The sequence below is a fragment of the Ambystoma mexicanum genome, chromosome 1p, assembly GCF_040938575.1.
Source record: "Ambystoma mexicanum isolate Mex_15411 chromosome 1p, UKY_AmexF1_1, whole genome shotgun sequence".
Lineage (NCBI taxonomy): Eukaryota > Metazoa > Chordata > Amphibia > Caudata > Ambystomatidae > Ambystoma > Ambystoma mexicanum.
Genome location: NC_090921.1, coordinates 571,877,921 through 571,901,227, shown reverse-complemented (window position 1 = coordinate 571,901,227; position 23,307 = coordinate 571,877,921). Strand labels below are relative to the sequence as shown.

Here is a 23,307-nt window from a genome sequence, read left to right as displayed (position 1 = left end):
GAGCACTGGGGGATGCATTTGTAGTGGACTGGGGACATTCCACTGCTGTATGTGTGGTACCCAGACCTTCTGGACTTGCCCATCTGCTCCCCACAAAGTCTTCTGAGGATTAGACCTGCTCTCTCAAGAAGGTCTGTTGCTTCAGCTGATTGTCGGTGTACTTAAACTCCACAAATGCCTACTGAGAGTATGAGGTACAGAGATTGCAACCACCCAGAAGATGTTATGGAGGTGTTGCTCTTGGCTAGAAGACAAGACAGCAACGGATGCTCTTTACCCCTGCCGATGGAAGTAATTTCGCAGCTGGTGCAGAACTAGAGATCTGGACCCTCTTATCATGCAACATCGCTGCTGTACTTTGTCTATTTGCACCTTGCCCAGCAAGGGCTTCAGGTGGCTACTGCCAAAGAGTGCCTGGCAGCACTCTAGATTTTTGACCATACACCTGACCGAGGCTGTATTTTACAGTGCATCTGGTCATTTATTTCTTAAAGGTCCCAGTCAATACCTTTCCCGGACACCCTTTGTGGTACCAATGTGGAATTTGAGCTGGGCCGTAATATTTGTAATGCAAGCTCTACTGGAACCATTGCACTCCTAGCTGTTCAGGTCTTTCCTGAAAGACAGCCTTTCTTGTTGCGATCACATCAGCACGCAGAGTGAGTGAGTTCCACGCAATTGGGTACACACCACCTTTCACTATCTTTGCTAAGTGCCAAGGACAAGTGATGCAGATAGTTTCAGTCCTACCTCCCCAAAGTAGTGTCTGAATGTCACTTAACATAGACACATTATTTACCAGCCTTTTACCCTCCTCCTCATACTTCAAAGGAGAAAGAGAGGTTTCAGGTTTCTACATAGCGAGGAGAAGCCACTTCGGAAAGGAAGATCAGTTATTCTTGTGTTACATGAAACCCAGAATGGGTAAATGACAAGCAAACCATATCCAGATGGATTGTGCTGGCCATTTCAGAATGCTATAGCATAGCAGGCAAGACAATCCCAGAAGGACTTGGAGCATACTCCACTAGAGCAGTAGTGGCTTCATCTGCTCTACAAAGAGGAATTCCAAGTGTACATATATGCCAAGCAGCGACTTGGTCATCATTGAACGCGTTTTGTAAGCATTATTGCCTGGACACCTTGGACAGCCAGGATGCCGAGTAGTCTTACAAAATGCTCTGAGATAGAATTGTAAAGGGAGTTGCTTTCTTTCCCTCCTCCAAGGAGTACAAACTGCTGTGAGATTCTATCTAAGATGAGAAATCCATTAGAAGAACAAATTACGTAGCCCTGGGATGGATGTTCCTCCCATCCTGCCCCTCAAAGAGCTCATTTGCCCTTTTCAAGTCTCCTTCTCGCCCTTCCTGTCTGGAAGGCTTCATAAGCCAACAAATTGTTCTTTTAAAGGAGTACAACATATTTTTTCACAAAGCAGCTGCACTCTGGGGTGGGGTTTGGCAGGGGGTGATGAGAAAACTGAGGTTGCAGCTCACGGTGCCAATTATTTGTGTTGACGTCACGTCGGGTCCCAATGCCAATAGAGTTCCAGGAGTTCTCGATGCCGGAGCCGCACTGCATCCCCGAGAGGTGAAAAATGGCAGAAGTTTTCTGCTGCCACAGAACATACCTAAGCTGAGGAACCTGTGGGACTAACCTCCATCAGGAAGAACATTATCAGTGGTAAGTAATTGGTTTTTCTGGTCTGCGGCAGAAGGGATCCCAACAAGTAATGAAGGGGGATTGTTATGGACTAGGTGTACCTGAATCACCATGAAAGTAATGCTTCATTTTTTCTGTACTACTAAAATCTGCACAAAGATGCTTGCATTTTCTGTTGTTCAAGGAAGCATTGCACATTTATGTTTTCTGGACACAGGTGCAGTAGACGGGTGAAAGACTTTAACAGGGCCTGAGAGGGCACTGTCTTCCCAAAATCTGTTCATGCCCACTTAGTAGCGATGTGTGGACATGTACAGGGTTGTCACTGCGGTGGGCCCAACTACATTAGCTTTAGGCCCTGCTAAGCCTCTGTAGATGGGTGTATTCCAATATTCTTTACGTATTAATAAAATTCAAGTTCATTGATAATTGAGGCGTGAATGAAGAAATCTGATGGAATGAATAGATGGTATTCTCCAGTGTATAGCCTGGCATCTGATTTAAGTCTTCCTTTTGTTATCAGTAATTTCAAAAGCAGGGATCTAATTTATTCGTTCCTACATATTGTTGTTAAGGGATCATGTTTATGCTATTAATATGTTGTTGTGGGTAATTGTTATTAAGTGGATGATCCTGTGTCTGTATGTATGCATTATGTTTTGTTCCTGTTAGTAGTAAAATATATTAACTGTTGTATCTGCCTTTGGATTTCAGACATCCGACCTGGATTTCTGGCTAACCAGTACTCCACTGCAGAATCAGTCGCAGGTTGGTAAAAAGCAATAAAATGGTACACTTTTCTTTTTTGCCTTGTAACTGTGAAATGTCTGTGTGCGCGTCTGTATGCACAGTTTAATTATACAACGGCAAAGCCATCTATTTTTGTTTGTTTACTCAAAGTATTAGTAGAAGGGGGTGTGATCTATGCCTGTGATTCAGGGAAGAAGTAGACTGAGGCTGAGAGTTCAGGGTAACTTCCTTTATTGTAAATAAGTCTACAGGACAGAGATAACTGTAAGATTGATCGGTGCCCACCACTCAGGTTAGAAACTCTTCTCCAGCTGTAGAATACTCATTCCTGGAGTTTACCCACATTCCCGGGGTTCCACAGCTGCCCAACACATATCTCCTCCTTAAGAGACAGGTCAACCAACCTGGCACATAGGCTATATGATATCCAGCAGCAAGTCCAGGCCACCACATATCTCCTACCCCCAAGGCACAGAGGGCAACAAAAACAACCACAACTAAAATGGCGACAAACACAAATGCAGGCTGTCCAGGACCTGTGCATTGGCTGGATGGACAGACCCAAACAGCACACATTAGAGACTCCCACTGCTTGATAGTTGACACCCAAAATTGCAGGGGCACAATGAGATATGTATCTGAAACTAAATAGCCCCCAAATATTAGAGACACCCACACCTTTATTGATGACATCGCAATTGCCAGGTCTTAATTGGAACGACATAAATCGGCTCAGAAAACACGCTAGTTTGCGTCACCCAGACTCGAGAAGTAATAACCCGGGATGAGCCGTAAGCAAGAGTATAACAACTAAAATGCATAAAACAAATCCTCGATGTAATCCAAATGTGCCATACCTAGCCGTAAACACTTGTAGGTCAGTCGAGATTCAGAAATGCAAATCACTGAGACTAGGCGTGCCAACATCACACAGGTATGTGCATGTTGTTCAGTGCCAACCTTTAAGGACCTATCACTGAGACGGTTGTCTGTGCCGAAATTCTAAGATAACAAACATACCTTTTTACTTCCTTAATGGATATCAGCCAGACAAGATCAACACACATCTACTCCTTAAGGAAGTGCACAAGCAACCTGGTGCATACTCTACTCACCACACAGTAGAGGTTCTGGTTTAAGTGGTAGCAGTACATGGTGGCCTGGTGGGTGAATGATGAGGTTTAACCTTTGAACGTTAATGCTGAAATTATAGGTTTTGTTCAGTGGTTTAGCTAACTGAATGGCAGCTGCTCTAGAGACTGAATTGTTGAAATGCTTTGTTGTCATGGTAACTTAGTTTACAAGCATGCCACAAAGGTAGGAATGTAAAAAGCCTGTCCCCTTTTAGAGGTCCGCGTTTCGACCTGGTAGCTTAATGGTAATGAACTGTTTATAGCGCTTAGTTGTGCGATATCTATGAAGAGGAAACCTAGCTGGGAATCAACTGAGGTAACTGGTGGCATGCTAGTACCAAATGTGAATGTTATGGTGAGTGCATTTTTAATTCTGATTCTACTCCAATGCCAGCAGCAATCGGAACAACTGCCATGGGTTCTAAGATCTTGCCTGAATGTGCATCCCAATTGTGTTCAGTTGCCGATCTCACTTTAAGGTCATTGGCTGATATTAAACAGAATCGCGTCTATGTATTCATCATCATATCATATGTTCTGTGAAAGGATATTTATACTGCACACTATCACCACCTAGTGGTCCCCTGAAGCTCTGGCAGATCTGAAAAGTAAGAGGATAGGTTGTGGGGGTAAGTTTGTGGGACTGAACGGGAAAAGGGTCAAGAGAACTGTGATGTGCTATTGGCAGCTTCAGTTCGGTTTACACCGTTCACTTGAGCCTAAGTGTGAATTTCAAGTCAGTAGTTGTCATGTGCTGTTGTGCAAGGCTATGTGTGGTTTGTTTTGTCATTGTGGTGTAGTGAAATTTGTGCGGTTTGTTGTGCTGTAAGAGGTATGGTTGTGTTTTAGTTTAGAGGGGATGAGTTTTTTTTAGTGGTGTTGGTTAGTTGCGATACTTTATCATACCCCATCGGTTTTGGTCACCTGTGGCATGTATCCCTGCCAGTGTCATGTGTTATGGTGTGCTAGGGGGGTCTCACTCCTATTTTCTGTGCAGAGTTGTGGGTTGTTAGGAGGGCTATTTAGTGGTGATAACTCCTCTCCACCTTCCTCCCCCTGCCCGTGTTCAGACTAATATTGTCCCCTGGCACATCCTGGTGTGCAGCCTCCGTAGTCTCTGAGTCCCTTAACGGTGAGTGGGACCTCGTCTCTGTGCCCTTGAGCCCTTGTTCCCCTTTAATTCGAATGGCCTCTGCCTGTGGTTCAACATAGGTTGGTCCTATTTTTCTCCAATGTTTCTGGTAGGGCCCTCTGTGGGAACAGGAGCACCTGGGTCTCACTCCCACTTCTCTACTTCCCTACGCTTCGCCGTGGCCTGACCTAGTTCCCTGCCTTGCAATTTGTCTTTTAATTCTGTGGGGTGTGGGTGTTGCTTATTCTTTTTCATACTGAGTTGAAGAAACAGGCTTTTTAGGAGTTTTCAGAATTTTAGATGGTCCTTAATGGTTTGTATTTCTCTCGGGAGGGTGTTCCAGAGTTTAGCAGCTAGGCTAGAGAATGATGATCTACCAAGTTTTTTCCTCGTGTATGATTTAGGTTCCAGGTGGATGTCCGATCGTTTTCAAGAAATGCCTATGGGAGGGGATAGCTGTTATTGAGCACAGTAATCTTTAATGGAACTGACCGTGATCGTAAAAAGTGAAGGTGGGGCGTTATGTGATCGTTGATCCAGTAAAGAAGCACTTGCAAAGACATTACAACAGATGTATCAATCAAGTTGGATATAAGAAAGAACTTGAAGCTAAAATAATATCTTTACTTTCAAGAGAGACGCTTCTAACTACAAACAAGATATTCACACCTGGCAGTAATTCTGTTTCCAAACACCTGTGAATAAGAACCTTTTTAAAAATCTAGCACTGCATCATCTGATAGATCTTATAATGATTCTGAAGAACCTACTCGTGAATCTGGACCACCTGAGATATTAGGTGTTACAGCTGGTAACAGGGAGGTTATGTTGCCATCTTGCTGCACAGATCGCCAATTGAATTTTTTAGAATAACTATCAAAACCAGACAAGGTCTGTAAACCCTTAAAGGCTGAACAGATATTCCAATATGACGGGGATGTGCTGGCTGGACTGTGGCGAGGTGGGAGACTGGCTACACATCTGGAGGGGCTCCCGAAAACTAGACCGCTACTGGAAACAAATTGACCAACACCTACACACGATTTTTGGCGCAGGCACCGACAGAGGGGCTACTATGCCTGACACATTAGGCCGGAACCTAAGGATGAAATCTACCAGAAAGGCCTATGTGATCCTGGCACTTTCGGCACTCTTGTATATAGCGCAGAAATGGAAGATCAAATACCCCCCAACAGAGCATGATTGGCTCTTGGAAGTCTGGAATTTTACTGCATTGGAATGGATGACCTATTTACTACAGGAGGCGTAAGCAAAATTTGCAACAGACTGTGAAGAGGTGATCGCCTTTTTAAACGATGGCTATAGAAAGCTTTTGCCCGCAAACTCTCTGAATCCTGGAAATAGGGTAAACTCCGACCAGCCGCACAGGACAAGATCTGGGGTGGGGGGGGGGCACAGTTCTTTCTTCACTGCCATATGTTGATGGCATTGTCTGTTCATACCCACTGAAAATCAATAAAAATATTGTTAAAAAAAACTAAACAGACAAGGTCAGAAGAAAAACTTCTCAACTCAAAACACCAATTGCAAAGAGTGTTTAATTGTAAACATATCTAGTTTTTCATTGCCTAAGGCACTGAACAGTATCCCTGAAAAGTGGGCTTATCTTTTGCACCAAAATTTGATTCAAATCTTTTTCAAGAGAAAATGGATTTCTTTAAACCTATCAGGAAGATGAAAATGGTTTTTGAAATTAGTTCTCTTAGTGAAACATTAGGTAATTCTGATGTAAATGTCATTGAACTATGTCCGAAAAGCACTTTTATTCCACACATTCAACCTAAAGTACTTTATTCGTTCGAAAGGTTTGTTTTGAACTATCATAAGAAATTGCCCTTTACCCCATACAAAAATAAGAATCTAAGTAAAACTGAATTGAGTCGTAAAATATTGTATGGAAAATCATGAAATTATGATCTAATCTGCTGACAAGGGAGGGGGCCCTAGACACTAACTATGTTTGATTGAGATTGAATGGAAGCATCATTTTAAATGATGTTGCTTCCTATTTATCTCTAGACAATGATCCCATTAAATCTGTTAAGGAATTGATAATAGTAACCCGTGAAAGCCAATATTCTGTGTCTTACTGAAAATCCATAAATCTCTCACTAATCGTCCTGGAAGACCCATCATAGCAGCCACAAATTCATTTTTGGAACCTTCAGCACAATACCTCGATAACAACCATGAATACACAAACTAATAACTATTTGAAAGGCACTAAACATTGTTTATATGCCTTAGATTCATTACAATGTAACTCAATTACTGATCCATTGGTGGCACTTAATGTGACCAGCCTTTACACATTGATTCCACATTGTGATGGCTTGGAGGCCATGGAAGGATTCCTTCTAGAACATGAAGATATGGAAATCTGATAAAACCTTCGTCTTGACCCTACTCAAACGGTTTCTTTATAAACATGACCGCACGGCACTAGCATAACCCACAAAAAGCTGGTCATCCGTTCAGACGTCCATCATCTGAGACTTAGTAACTGAGGGGCCCCACCGGGCCGAGCCGATGGAATCACTCCTCACCCTGATGGGTGAGGCGGAGTAAAAAACACAGGAAGATTAATCTTTTGAGAGAGATGGAAATCCGAGACCAGCTTTGAAAGGAAGGTCGGCATCACTCTCAAAGTCACCCTATACTAAGAAAAAAACAAGTAGGAAGGCTTTACAGATAACGGCTTGAGCTCACTCAACCGTCTTGCAGACATGATAGCTACGAGGAAAGTGATCTTGAAGGTCAGCATTCTTAACCAACATGAATACAGGGGCTGAAACAGAGAGCACATCAAGAAACAACACTAAATTCAAGTCCCACGCAGGAACAACAAGCTGGCGTGTGGGAAACTGGTTGCACAAACCCAGCAAAAACTGGTTAACAGTGGACTTCATGAAGAAAGGCCTTGCTGTAGGGTCCATTTAAAGTCCAATTTGGAACCATGTATCCCTTTTAAAGTGCCAATTTGTAAGACTATACAGTCCTACAAAAAAAGAAAATCCAAAAAAGAGGAGATAGGACAGATGAAAAGGTTCAGGCCCCTCTTTATCACCTAGAATGTAGCCAACTTCAAGCATAAATAGACTTAGTGGTTGTCCTCGGAACTGAAAAGAGTTAATTGTGGACGTTGTCTGACAAATCCCACTCCTTGCATCTTAGCTGCCAAGCACAAATGTTCAAAGCTGCTGAGGTTTGGTTGGAGGATCCACCTTTCCAACTGGAAGAGAAGATCCACTCTTGAAGGGAGGCGACAACAGGGAGAGCAGGTGGACATGTCCAGAAGCTCTGGCTACTTTGTCCTCCAGCCCCAGTCCAGAGTAATCAAAATCAACATGAACTTAACAGGCAGTGCCTCCTGAGAACTAGCGGTAGTAAGGGATCAGCGAGAATGCATAGTGGAGGTCGAAGTTCCACTAGACTATCATTGTACTCCTTCAGAGTTCCCTGTCAAGGAAATTTACGTTGGCAGAATAACTTCCTCTTTCTGTTGACACCGGAGGCGAAGAGGAGCCCCCAAGGAGCGCCCAATGAGTCGAAGATCTCCTTCAGAACCTCCTGGCAGAGTTCCCAGTCATTGAAGGATGAAGTCGGCTTGCTCAAAGCATTCACTGTGACGTTGTGTCCCAGCTAGATGGGCAGCTGTCAGAGACACGCAGTTCCAGAGCTTAGAGCCACAATAGCATTGCTTTTCCGCACAAAGGCAAGGACTCCACATAACCTCACTTTTTGAGGTAATTATTGGCCACCATGTTGTCCATTAGGACTAGCACGCACTTGCAAGCCAGATTGCCTTCAATTCCAGAAAATGTATGTCTTTGTGGGCTACCATAGTCCATTCACTGACCGATCTAGCAGGTTAGAGCCCCAACCTTCAGGGACACCTCTGACCTTGCTCTTACTGAAGCAACACCAGTTTCATTAGATTGTCTGGCAGGGACCCCCATGCCAATCACTGGAGTTGATGCTAGTCAGCCATAGGGGTCGTCCTCGGCTCATCAACGGACTGCTCTTTTTCATAGAAGTCTCTGTGCCAACGATGATCTGTCCAATAGCTGCACAAGCCTTCCCTTTTCTCCAAGATTCAGGCTCGGAGCTAGCCAGAGACCACCAATGGTAAGGATCTGCAACATTCGAACAGCCAAAGGCTGTCCAATCCTGGTCAACTACTGCTCATCACAAATGTCCAACAACAGATTTCAGGCACCAGAGAATGTGGACTCGAACCAGACCGTACCAGTCCCCCTCCTCGGGGTCACACACACCCAGCCTGTGTGTCTGCAAAGGCAGCAGCTTTCTCCGGGAAAGGGGTTACCATTTGTGGCATTTCCTGACCTGAGAAAGCAGGAATGTCGGTCAATGAGCAAATGAAAAAACTCTTGGCCATTTTAGGATGCAAGCCACCTTTAGTAGCAATTTCTGTCTGTAAATGCAAAAGTGCATGAGATGAATATCGCAAAAACAGTACAAATCACACAGCTGCAACCAGCTTGTCTTAGGCACATTGTCAAAGTAACCAAAAAGCCATTAGGTTAAATGTTATAAGGATACAAAGTATCCCAACTGTGTTTCACTAAGGGGATGCGTGCAATTGTAAAAGTACAATTATTCCCCAAAAATAGACAGTCTCCAAGTATTGACAGTCTTAGGGACTTGTCATTTTCTCCATAAGAATGGGCAAAACCGACAAGGGAAGTAAAGCAAAGGGTTTTACTGACCTGCAAAAGTCAGGACAGAGGTAAAAAAATAAGCAAAGAGACTGGGGGTCCCATAGGAATATATTCCGGTAAAGGGCAAATAAACAAACACAAAAAAGATCTTTCCTATCCGAAATGAGGGCCAGTCTGATGGAATAAACACCAACATGTTGTTGGCACCAAGGCTGAAGCTGAGGAGGCCAGCACAGGGGGTTTGATACTCAAGGGCTGAGCCACACAGCACTCGAGAGGACCAGTCCACAAAAAGGATGGTGGCACAGAAGGCACACCGTTGTGGTCCCAACAGGTGTGCCTGTAGATTGTCCAAGCGCGGTGGGCCTTTGCTCTTTGAACAGTGTTGGGACTTAAGTTGGGGGAGCCATGGCAAAGATATACATCCCTTTTCCCCCTAAAGTCCTCCCATTCCTTGGGGGTGGAGAAGCTGGTAGGAAACAACACTTTAGTTGGTTGAAACTCTTCGGTGGTGTTAAGGTGAATTTACAGAACCAGCTATGTTGCAGGCCAAGGGTGCTGTTATGTGCTACAGGTCCACAGAGCACGCAGCTTGATCTACGCTGTACGTTCTACAATATGTTCGATGCTTGTCTCCGCCACATTAAAACCCATGCACCCAACCCTCTAAGGCAAAGCCTGTGCAGGCCAACGGTGTGGTGTTGTGCGCCGCGGGTGTTGGGTGCTGCACATTGGAGCACGCTGTATCTCTATTTCGGCTGAACCACATCACTGTGGACTAACAACCCCAAACAGACCTGAGGCCATAGCTGGAAACCCAGAATCCACTACAACACCCTCCATGCAAGTTCAGTCAACCCCAAGGACGCCCGCTCAACTTAATCTGCAGGTATGTGCCCTTGTGCCTCACCCACCAGCACCTCGCCACTACTACGCTCCGCAAGACCACCTGTCCCACCCCACCATCAGCTCAACAATTCTGGCTCCTCCATCCCCATGCTCCCCTCAATCCTTACGAGGAACAGCCTCCTGAGGCTGCTCAAACGGTTCACTGCATGCGCCCCACACCACACATCGCATTCGATCGGCCCACTGCAAACCCACAGTCCAGGCCCCTCGCAACCTGAAATGCGTGACTCGCCCATTGTTACACACCCGCCAATCTGCACGAGGAACAGCCTCCTCAGGCTGTGCACCCAGTCAAGGCCACACCTCCCTCTTCACGATTCACAACCATTGTGAATTGCGCAAACAGGCATGCCCACCAGTCCCATCCGCAAAGCCATCAACTGTGCGCTACTCAACGCAAGATCCCTAATGTTACACGCAGCCAAAATACTTGACCTCAAAACCTCCAACGACCCCGACTTGCTTGCCATCACAGAAACTTGGATCCAGCCCGCTCCAGGCCCAGACCTCTCCATTGCCACCCCACCTGGATTTACCATCCTAAGATGCGACAGATCCTTACAAAAATATGAGGCGACGTTGCCCCCATCTTTAAAAACAACCTCACCATCAGAGTCGCAAAAACCAATGTCATCACAAATTGTGAATCCCTACTCACCAAGATCCTCATGTCGCCCACCGATTCTATCACACTCCCCCTCTGCCGTCCCCCTGGCCTCAGACTCACCTTCGAAGACAACCTAATGCAAAGCATATTCACCTCCATTAAACCCAAATCCAAAGTCATAATCCTTGGAGACATCAGCCTAGGCCTAAATGACCCAGCTGACTCATCGGCCACCAGCGTATTCTTGGCACTTAACCATGCCAGCTTCTCACAACGCTCTCTCCAGCCCACCCATGACCAAGGCTGCACCTTAGACTGGCTAAGCGACCTCAATTGTAACATCCCCACCCCCATCACCTCTGCCTGCCCATGGTCGGACCACCACATTATTGCTTTCAGAATCCCCTACTCGGAACGTTCCAGACCAGCAAACTCTGCCAAACCTGAATAAATGGCCCGGTGCACAGGAAACCTCAAGCCAACAAACTTTGAACCGTTACTTGCCACCCTGGCACACCCCCCACCTTTGCTAACAGACACAGCAGCCCTGGTTGACCTCTATATGGAATCTACTACACAAGCAGTCAACACGCTTCCCCCCCCCCTCAAACTCAGGAAAGCCAAGCCCTCACAAATGTCTGTTTCGAGGGGATTGTGTCCTCCGACGTATTCCACATCTTTGACATTGATTACCACAGCTGTGCTGCTTGGGAAAACTTTTTCGGCGTAGGCGTCCTGCGTCGATGACGTCGATACACTCCCTTGAGGACCTCCTCTGATGGCCGACGTCACCAGATGTTATATGTAGGACGCACGACGCCCGTAACCTCAGTTCTGTTTTTTCTGCGAATGTGTTTGCTTCGAAATCTCGGCACGCCTCGGTTCTCTCTTTTGAATCTATTCATCAAATATCTCTGTGTTTTAAAACAAAATTATGTCTTCGTCTTCTGCTACCCCGAAGTCTGGCTTCAAGAAGTGTTGGGACTGCGGTTCCATCGGCGCCAAGGCCGTCGAAGGAGGCGCCCGGGGCTCCGGCCTTGAAGGCGCTGTCGAAGTCGTCGGCACCTCGATCGACGCCACTCCCATCGGCGCCCTCGACGCCTTTTGAAGAATTTTTGCCGGAGGTACCCCGGAGAGCTGTGGAAGCTCCTAGGAAGGCGCTCAGCAAGTCTGTGTGGCCTATACTCGACCCATACTCTGTTCCTCCTCTCAGGGTGCACTTGTTCCAACCCTTGGAGTACATTTCAGAGGTTGAGGAAGGGTCTGAGGATGAGGTGCCTCCTGGGGTTCCTGATGACCTGTTGTCTTGTCATAGCCAATTGGAAGACCTTTGTCAATCTTTAGATGACGCAAGTGGTCTTGATACCACCCTGGAGGTTGAGTTTGGCAGGCCTGAGCCTGGTACGCATGCTGACTCCTCGTACATGTGCCTCATGTCGAGGGTGATGGAGTATCTGGGGTGGTCTTCTCCACCTGTGGATTTTTTGCAGGATGACCTGACAGATATTTCAAAAAAGGTAGCAGGCGCTCCAGAAAGAACATGGCATGATAACCTGTTCTGAGATGAGAGTTTGCAGCACATGCTTTTTGCTCACTGTACCTTTCACAGATGGGAAATATCCATTTGCATATCAGTCTTTGTCCCGCCCAAATGGGCAGTCCAGCATCGAAATGCTATGGCAATTCCACTCTGAACAAACAGAGTACCAACAGCAACCCCATACACGTGTTTCAGCATTGTTGGGCCTCATCAGTGAGGTGAAGCTGTGCCCCTCTGAGCACAGTGAGCAGGGAGTCCATGTATGGTTGCCCCCAGGTAACTCGGGGTGACCAACCCCAAGTTCCTTGCAAATATTTCCAAAAAGGTAGCAGGCGCTCCTCTCCAGAAAGAACATGGCATGATAACCTGTTCTGAGATGAGAGTTTGCAGCACATGCTTTTTGCTCACTGTACCTTTTCACAGGGGGGCAGCCAACATGGAGGCACACACATAGATCAGTTACAAGGAACTGAGCTATGCGGTCTAGTCTTTTGGGTCTGCCAGGCCTGGCACTACTTTACCTGGACTACTTTATCTGAGACTATTTAAACTGCACCCAAACAGCAGAACATACTTTGTGGTGTTCTGCTGTGGGCAGTGTAACGCTCATCGTGTCCAGTTCTTTGATGCCAGCTTACCTGAAACCAAGGACCTGCAGAGAGAGAAAGAACACTACAAAACTTACCTGGAACAGTATCATGTCTTCAATCCATCGCCAACTTCAGTTCCACTCACCTGAAGGTACGAACTCCATCATCCGGCACCGCATGCATCCTGGAATACCATAACCTGGAAAGAGGAGAAAGAAAGACAGCATTAGTAAGCGTTTACTCCCGAATTAAGAAAGCCACACAATTCTTACCTGGGTAGTCATCTCCTGGTCAGTATCATTGCTGGAACATTACGGCGCTCGGCCAGGAACATCGCAACATGCAAGGAGGGAAATGACACAGGTTAGCAACATAAAAAGCGAAACAGCGCCGCGCATCGCACTTTACTCACCGAACAGCATCGCACACACTGCGCTTTCGCCTACCGGCCTATGCTCATCTTCAAACTGCATGACAACACCAAAATACCTTTCCATACCTAAAAGGAGAGAAGCAAGACATTATTATTCAAACTAAGAGGAACATAAGAACTGCATATAAAGACTGTAAAGCAGCAAACCTAGATTCCCACAGAGGGGCTTGCACCAGTGAAATAACTTGGTCGCTGCTCGCCCCCCACATCTATGCGCCCCTGCCACGAGGAGCAGGACGGAGAATCCACCTTTTACAATATTAAGACCCATCTTTAACCAGAGGCCTTAGCAAAGGGACCAGGAGAGGTTTGAGAGTGCAAATCATCCAACCAGGGCTGGGTCCCGTCCCCGTGGATTCCAGGTGAGCGTAACAGATGGTTACTCTCTCCCAAGTCCTCCAGGCCCTTCAACTTCAGGATTGGTTGGTGTCTCTCGACCTCAAGGATGCTTACTTCCATGTGCCGATTCATCCCAAGCACAGAAGTACCTGAGGTTCGCGACTCACATTTTCAGTTTCAGGTCCTGCCATTCGGATTGACCTCCACCCCGAGGGTCTTCACCAAGCTGATGGTGGTGGTGGTGGCAGCGCATCTCGGGAAAGGGGGATTCACGTCTACCCCTACTTGGATGATTGGTTGCTCAGGGCGCACTCTCCCGAGCAAGTCCTGGATCATCTGTACGTCACCTACCAATCCCTTAACAAGCTGGGCTTCTCCCTCAACTAAGTCTCATTTGACACCTACCCAGCGGCTCCAGTACATCGGGGCAGTGCTAGACACATCCCTGGGGCAGTGTTCGGCCTCCCCAGGTGAGGGCTCACCACGATCTGTAGATGGTGGACAAATTTCAACATGCCCAGAGTCTCCCGGCGTTCGAGTTCTTGAGATTGCTCGGCCTCATGGCATCCTGCATTCTACTGGTGTCAGAGGCCAGGCTATGGATGAGATCTCTGCAGTGGGCACTCAAGATGCAGTGGTCGCAGTTCTCCATCAGGATGTCGGACCCCGTTCAAATTCTGCCCTCGGTCGCCCAGGACCATCTGTGGTGGGCCGTCAAAGGAAATCTGTTTAAAAGGGGCTCTGTTTTGGCAACCATGGCCGGAGGTGACGATCGTGACGGATGCATCCCTCACGGGTTGGGGAGCTCATGCGAACGAGCTGACAGTCAGCGGTCGTTGGTCTCCGTCGGAGTCCAGACTGCACATCAATCTGTTAGAGCTGCAGCTGTCAGGCCAGCCCAGAAGGAGGCTTTTCTGCCATCTGTACGGGTGACGAATGTCCTGATTATGACGGACAATACAGTGGCCATGCACTACCTCAACAAAAAGGGGGTAGCAGGGTCACTCCCACTGTGCAGGGAGGCGATGCAGCTCTGGTTCTGGACCATCCAGCAGGAAATTTCGATCTCAGCAGTTCATCTGGCCGGAGACGAAAACGCGGCGGTGGACGCTCTGAGCAGATAGAGCACGGTCTCTCACGAGTGGGAGCTGGCTCGGGAAGTTCTTTTGGAGATCTTTGCCCTTTAGGGAACCCCACAAGTGGATCTCTTCGCCACCAGTTTCAACCGAAAGTGCAAAAGATTCTGCTTGCGAGAATTTCCTCTACGAGGAGCCTTAGGGGACGTGTTCGTAGTGGAGTGGGCCTTCCCACTGCTGTACGCGTTCCCTCCAGTCCCCGTCATTCCGCAGGTGTTGCAGAGGTTGTAGATGTTCGGTTCCCAGATGATCCTCATTGCTCCGGCATGGGCCAGGAGAGCGTGATACCCGGACCTTCTAGACCTGTCCATCTGCCCTCCACGTCGTCTTCCCTACCGAGATGATCTGCTCTCACGGGAGGTGGGTCGAGTTCTCCATCCAGAGGTCTAGTCTCTCAGCCTTCATGCTTGGTATCTGAAAGGCTGAGAAATAAGGATTGGGATCTCCCTGAAGACGTGATGGGGGTGTTGCTTTTGGCCAGAAGACCCGCAATGAAATCCCTGTACCGTTGCCGTTGGAAGAAGTTCTGCGACTGGTGCAGGATACAGAATGTGGATCCTTTCCAATGTTCCATTCCTTTGGGTTTGTCTTTTTTGCTTTCTTTAGCCCACAAGGGCCTGCAAGTAGGTACTATTAAGGGTTACCTGGCGGTGCTGTCCATATTTAAGCGCTCGTCTGAGGAATGTTCTTATTCCAAAATCCCTTTGATTTATCAGTTCTTGAAAGGACTAACTCGTGTATTTCCACCGTCGCCTTTCCAGGTGCCGGGATTGGATTTGAATTTCGGTTTAAAGTTTCTGATGGGAGCTCCGTTTGAGCCCTTACATTCTTCTCCATTGCGACTGTTGTCCTTTAAAACTGTATTTTCAGTTGCAGTTACTTCCGCACGCAGAGTGAGTGAGTTGCAGGCACTTTCCGCCAAACCACTCTTCACTGTGTTCCATAAGGACAGGGTTGTCCTTAGGGTACAGCCTTTCATTCTTCCGAAGGTTGTGTCGGAATTCCATCTGAGCCAGAAGGTAATTCTTCCGGCATTCTATCCTCCTCCACATCCTGGTACGGAAGAGGAGAGGCTCCATAGGTTGGATCCTAGGAGAGCTTTGAGTTACTATCTCTCACGGATGTCCCGGGTCAGATTGGACGATCAGCTCTTTATTGGTTACGCTGGAAGGCGTTTAGGTTAGGCTGTTTCTAAGCAGACCTTGTCTAGATGGATCATTTTGACGATCTCTGAATGTTATCGTTTGGCAGGGAAGGACCCTCCTGTAGCTTTACAGGCCCATTCTACTAGTTGTATGGCTGCCTCCACTGTACTACAGGGAGGTGTTCCGATTTGCAATATTTGCGAAGCGGCCACATGGGCCTCTGTCCATACTTTTGTGAAACATTATTCCCTGGACTCTATCCATGGGCAAGATTTGGCCTTTGGCAAGGCAGTCCTCTATTCTGCAATTTGATTGGGCATTCTAAAATGTCTAAATTCTTTTCTCACCTCCTTATGTTGGTACTGCTTTGGGAGTCTGTCAAAGATGTGGAATACGTCGGAGGACACAATCCCCTTTGAAGAACAAGTTACTTTCTTACCTGGTAACGTTCTTTCGATGGGATGTTCCTTCGACATATTCCACATTGTACCCTCCCTACCTGCCCCGCTACAAAATTTATTTTGCGATTGCAGCTTCCGTTTCCGCAAGGCTTTCTGTGGTAAAACTGGCAGAAGATTGGTGCCACACGTTCTGGGGGAAAAAAACTACAACTGAGGCTGCGGGCGTCGTGCGTACTACATATAACATCTGGTGCCGTCGGAGGAGGTCCTTGAGGGAGCGTATCGACATCATCGAAGCAGGACGCCTATGCCGAAAAAGTTTTCCGAAGCAGCACATCTGTGGTAATCAATGTCAAAGATGTGGAATACGTCGGAGGAACATCCCATCGAAAGAACGTTACCGGGTAAGAAAGTAACTTTTTCTTCAATGCACACTTCTGGAAATTTGCGCCACGCCAAGAAGCGCGCTGCCGAGCTAGTTTGGATAAAAGAACCCTCCCCTACATCCAAAGCCCTCTTTTCCTCACTTGCCAAAAACTACAAAAAGAAAATCAACAATGACAAAGACAATAACTACAGTTCCAGAATTGGTAAAGCCTCATCCAACTCACAGCAACTTTTCACTATTCTCGGGGAATTAGTCTCTCCCCCCACCCCCCCCCGCCAGCCCCAGCTAGACCAGACAATATACCGCACTTGGTGCGAAAAAATCCAAGATGCCCTAACTGCAAAGGTCAACAACCTCAAAGAAAAAATGATTGTCAAACAACTTGCTATGCTGTCCAAGCCACCACCACGCACAGCACCCAGCCCTTTACTGACCCACTGCACCACCACATTCAGCTTCCACCCTGTCTCTGACATGGACTTCACCATGATTGTCAAGAACCTCAAACCATCACTCTGCAAAGGCGACTCCTGCCCTGCCCCAATCATCAAAACTGCCAAACACTCATACCCCTCTTCACGGCCATCATCAAAGCTTCCTTCTCCACCAACTCAGTGCCAACTTCCTTGAACGAAGCATGGTGTACAGGAGGAGTGACCTCTGACCAACCCATAGAATCAGAGCTCGCCCTCGAGTACTTTAAGGCGAGATAGCTGCACCTTGAGGTGGATGGGGTGCGGGATTCTCTTACTCCAATACCAGTCATTAAGGACAACTTCAATGGTTTGGCAAAGGGGAGTCCGTTTAATGACAAGTACAAAAAAACAGGGAAACATGGAGATCAACAATGATGCGATGGCCCGTCTCGCTTCAACTCCCGACAATCTTCATTCAAACAGCAATAGTTATTGTCAAAATTTGTCATTGATGTGTAGCACTTAAAATGTGTCATGCAATTCTATTGGTTGGAAAAGGTAACTTAAGTATAGGTGATATATCTGTATATGGTAACGGAGTGTGAGGATTGGATAACTCTTATTGGGTGGGCGTCTACGCCCTTCCCTCTGCATTACTCAAGCAAACATCACTAAAGGTACGATGTCTCATTGGTTCTACTATCTATAGGACCTTAGATTATTTGGCCCACTGTGATTGGGCTTGATACAACCCTAAGCATAAATCTCCACCTTAATTAGGAGCATGCAGAATGGTCACCCAGATGCAGAATGCCCAAGATTCACCAAGCCTCCCTTCCATCAATCAGTACTTTAGTGTCAATTAGTTGGTTACGGTTGGCCTCGAAACTATAGCTTCTTATCAGGAAAAGTTATGGTATCTCCTGCTTTGGGTGATCTCAGACGTTGGTGCCTCTTCGCGCTTGGCTGGTCACGTGTTAGCACACTGTGAATCGGCTTCGTTTTCCTTCTATTTGTGCATTTGATTCTCCTCTTTGGCCGCCACCTTCCTAGGCCCCCTTATCTCGACCTTCACGGGGCAGGCTGCTCTGCTCTTAAGTTTTGATTCTCCAAAGTTACTGTCCGCCTCCCTCTTTTGGGTCTACCTTGATTTCCCAGGTACGGCCTGCTCCTTGCTGAGTTCAGATTTCGCCGTCTCTCTTGTGTTAGCTGGAATAAGAATCCTGGCCTGTTTGACCCTTAGTAACCTGGGTTAATTCTGCTTTTGTATAAAGTGGATTGCACTTATATAATGTGCTTCGTTGAGGTAGATATATAGTTGGCGCTTGCCGCTCTATTCTTCTACTAAGCATAGCAAGCCACACTGTTTTCTTAGCTTCTTGCGTTACAAGCCTATGTACAGGCGTTAGCTGGTTGAATACTTTCATCCTGCTTTGCAGTTACGTTTCTTTATATATCAACATCGTCTCCTCTTCTATGTCTGTGATATCCTTATCCATGGCGTTTTGTTTTTGTGTGTCATCTTTTGGTGGTTGTTCTTCATCTGTACGACTGTCCGGGCCCTTGTGACGTCATCATTCGTCTTCCATTAAGGCCTTTTGAGTTTCTTCTGGGACAGTGTTTAAACAATCTTCATTTCTTGTCATTTGCTGGTATGGTTGTCTCAATGGAGATCTTACTGCCCATAGTTGTCTGGTTATTGGTGCTTCAATAGGTATTGCTCTTCTAATAGGCACTGAAAAGAGCCCTAGTGTGGCTCTCTGCTGGTTTATTTGCTCAACGTACGTCACATATCTTAGTTTGGATGTTCCTGGTAGTTCAAAATGGGCGACTGTAGTGCAAGCCATATTTGGGATCTCCTCTACACTCCCCCCTCTGGTCTGTTCATCGACCACTTCGCTTCCTCTTTGGGGTTCGTCTTACTTGGTTCTTCTGTATTAATTTCTTCCTCATCTTCTGGGTTTGTACATGATGGTTTGAAGGAATGTCTCTTTGGCGTCCATTTTTTTATCACTCCTTTCAGGATTCGTACTGTTTTCACATGTTCATCTTTATTCCATGTCATTAGCTGACAATGTCCTTTTGGACTGCAATAGATCAATTTTCCTTCATAATTTCTGGGTTTCCTGGGATACAGAAATTTTGTTCCTTCTGGTGCGTACTTGCTGGCCTTCACAAAGTCTTTTATTTCTTGGTCATTTAGGTCACTGGGCTTCCATCCTGGCTCGATATCAATCTTGATCTTCATCCCTATGGCTTTCTTTGCAGTTTTCTGGCATTATGAGATTATTATCTTGATAACACAAAATCCTAATAGTATCTTCAATAGCAGGGCTCCTAGAAACTGGAATAGGTCTGCCATCCATTGTAGGACCCACGAGAATAGTGATCCAAACCAGCTGTCATCATCAACTTCGTCAGTTTCATCGATCATCTGGTTCTGTAGGTTTGTCAGCATACCTATGGCTTCTGTTAAAGTTCCATTTTCCTCATCGTGAGAAGGTATAAATGTACATGATTCTCCGATTTTTATTTATTTATTTTTTTTCTTTCACAAACACCTCCATCCATCGCTGTGATCATGTCAAGTACAGATCTGTTCTGGAGAGTCATCTGTCGGATTGCTCTTAACTCTTCCTTGATTGCATTGAATCCTTTTATTGTCGAGTTGATGGTTTGCAGCAGCTCCCATCTGATGATTTTTAACCATTTGGTATTTGCCCCAACTTGGAACCTTGGCATGAGGATTGTCGCAAATACTGATGAAGTGAGGCTGTACAGCCTCCGTTCGTATGGGATTGCATGAAATGCTTCTTCTGATTTGGCAGAGAAGTAATTCTCTCTCTTCAGTCGGGATACCAGCTCCACAAATCTCCTTCTCAGGTGAGCATCTGCCTTCGGGAAACTGTCAATATTCAGGTCATTTTCCGGGATCACTAATGCTGGAACGTGGACATTTACTATTGTGCATATGCCTCCCCAGTTCTTTGGCAGTCTGATGTATGCTTTGGATCCACACGCCCACTAATGATCCATGATTACTGCAGTTCCATGAGTCATTCGTGGAGCTTCAAAAATTCGTCCACAGTTCTGATTCTCTTCCATTTTTCTTGTGCCATTGTTCGTGAAGCACAATTTCGGGCTTTCCAGTGGCACTATCTGCAGGGGTCCTCCTCTGTCTTGGAACCATGTCAGTAATCTTGTTAGTCTCAGCCATAGATGTTTGCACAACCTCTGTGAGTTTTCTATTGCTTCTTTGCAGGCTTCAAGGACCATCCATGCTCGGCAGATCACCACTCCTTCCCATCCTTTGGGGGAAAGCACTGTTCCCCAAATCTGCATTTGGCCTCTGTTCTTCCAAATTTGAGCCTCTTCCGGGGTTTTCCCTTGGACGTTCAGTCTCAGGTTTATTTCCCATCTTATTCCTGCTCCTTTAACTTCAGGTCTTTCATACCTGATCACGTGATTCCTAGTATGAGCTCTATTTCTCGTCTTAATGTCCTGAACATAATCATCTTCATCGGGGTAATCTGTTTCAGTTGCCCATATCGGTGAGGCATCCCTCCCCATGAACGGACTCTGGTGTTGCACATTGCTATATGTGACAGGCACTGTGCTGTCGGGACATCAATTTCTACAGCCACGAAGATCTTGGATTTCCCCATGCTGTATGGTAGAAGTGCACAAACGAAGCATTCTCCTTCTGAAGTTCGCTTTCCAACTTCTTTCATGTGCTGGTACCAAATGTTGTTCCCTAGATGTGCTGTGCAGTCCAGGTAGTCGTTTAGTTCATTGTTCTCTTCATGTAGGCTTCTCTTGATTCTCAGTGTCTTCCTATAGTTTGCTATAACTACATCCCTAAATGCATCTGTGTGGCTTTTTCCTGCTGGAAGACTCTCAGGTATCTTGGTCCACGGTGCAGGTCTCCTTATCTGCATCAATGGGATAGATGGAGGTTTTGCAGTTCTCTCCTTCTCTTCTTGCATCCTTTTCCTGCCATCTAGAAGTGCCTTTATCAACCACCAGCCTGTTGCCGGCCCAGTGGATGGCTGTATCGTGGGCCTGGTACTTGTCCCATGTGTTGGACTATGTGTGCTGGATAGTACAGCCTCTGTTGTTCTGTTCTTCAGTTCCTCTTGTAGTTTTCTTACTCTGGCTATGTTTGGTAGTAGAAGATCTACTAACATTTGTGTCTTTGCGGAGAGTCGTTCTGCGGCCGCTTCTATTTTCCGCAGGGCGTCTGACAGCACTGCTTCTGTTGACTCTCCGCTTACTTTGTCTCGTTTTTCTCATCATCCCCTGTGAAAGTTTTTTCGGTAGGCAGTCTCGTCTTCTCTGTTGCTTTCGTTTGAAGTTATGTGGTCATCGACACTAGGGGGGGGGGGGGGGTGTGTGTGTGTGTGTGTGTGTGTGTGTGTGTGTGTGTGTGTGTGTGTGTGTGTGTGTGTGTGTGTGTGTGTGTGTGTGTGTGTGTGGGGGTGGGGGTGGGGGTGGGGGTGGGGGTGTGTGTGGGTGGGGGTGTGTGTGGGGGTGTGTGTGTTTCGTGCCGACCCTGTCTCCGGCTTTCCTGCTCATTCATTACCTCAAGTGTGTATGTGGCACTGGTAATTACATTCATTTACTTTACCATCAGATTTTCTCGGGACTGGAATGACTATATGAGGTCTGGGTGCTTTCGCGGGTTTCATGCGTACATCATGTACTGAAATTGGGACGCTTCGTACACCAATAAAAAATGCAGTTCTGATCATTAATGACAGTAAAATAATGATGAACACAATGCATAAGTACATTATAGTTCGATAAGTAAGGCGGCAGCATTTTCTTCCAGAGAAGCGAGGGTGCCCCTCTGCTTGTGGGAGGACCAGGTTACTGTTCTGGGCCCCCATCTCGATCATTCACCAGTGTCAATGTTATTGTTTTCCCCCACTCAATATCGTTCCTTGAACAGTTTGTGTCATAAAGTGTCAAGTGCTTCACAAGTGTCCCACCTCTTGCAAAAGGTAATTGTCTCTTGATGCGGGATGCAGTTCCCTTGCTAGACTATGGAATAAATAGATTAGACTAACACTTCGGTGAGTTACTTTTACTGTGCAGGTTCAAAAGTGTGTGAGCTCTCAGTTCACTTCTTTAATCTGGTTCAATCCTGCGGCTTTGTTGGGCTCAAGTCAGTATGAAGAAATAGAGAAAATGACAAATATAACAATTCAGGCTTTTAACTTTGCTCCCTCGATTTGTCCCTCGGCAGAAAGTTTTTTGAAATTTGTTTTCTTCTTCATAATCTCCCCAGATAGTCTCTTCGATTATTTGAAAGTTCCACTTGGAGGATTATTCCATGCAGGAGAAATCCCAATTGTGCTATAGTTGCTGGATCTCGGATGAATGTGGGGGCGTCAATTCGATAGGCCTCCCCACTAATTCAGGAAAATCAGCCACTATGCGGAAAAAGACTCTCTGCACCAGTTTGCTGTCTTCTAGTGAAAGGGACATTCGTCCTGTCTTGTTGGGTTCAGGATTATAAGTTCTTGACGTCCTTGACGTGAACAATGTTTGCACTGTCCGGTCGCGTGGAGTGCGACCAATATGCTAATTTTGTTTAACAAATTGCTCAAATGTTCAGTGTTTGCTGGATCTCGAAGAAAGTTCAGCGCGTCTGTGGTTCCTCCGACAATAGATGGGCACGCTTCAATTATGCAAAAGAAAAGTGTATTGATGAGTTCATCTAGTATCACCTGTGGTGGAAGCATTTGTGTCCTTAACAATGTACTCCAGGAGTACGATGAAGGCTTCCGCAATGACAGTAAGCAGGAATCTGAGTACCTTTTCGTTCTCAGGATCTTGTATAAAGTCTGTGACACTAGTGACCCTCCCTACCAGTTACGGATATGATACTAATACTAAGCAGAAGTATGTAACCACGTCTTTTATGATGTCTCTACTGGGGGGAACCATAAGTGCTGCAAAACAACGTCTTGGTACTGGATGGATCAAGATGCCATATCTGCTCTGATGGATCAAGATGC

General features: G+C 46.4%; 1 protein-coding gene across 2 annotated transcripts in view; it reads left to right on the top strand.

The window, feature by feature from the left end:
• Positions 1-23,307, top strand: part of AP3D1 (adaptor related protein complex 3 subunit delta 1) — a 2,198,421-nt gene that overhangs the window by 1,614,236 nt on the left and 560,878 nt on the right. For both annotated transcript variants that reach the window (XM_069649511.1, XM_069649512.1), the window contains one exon: positions 2,377-2,430. In XM_069649511.1, the coding sequence (XP_069505612.1) occupies positions 2,377-2,430 (54 nt within the window). The remainder of the gene's footprint in view (positions 1-2,376; positions 2,431-23,307) is intronic.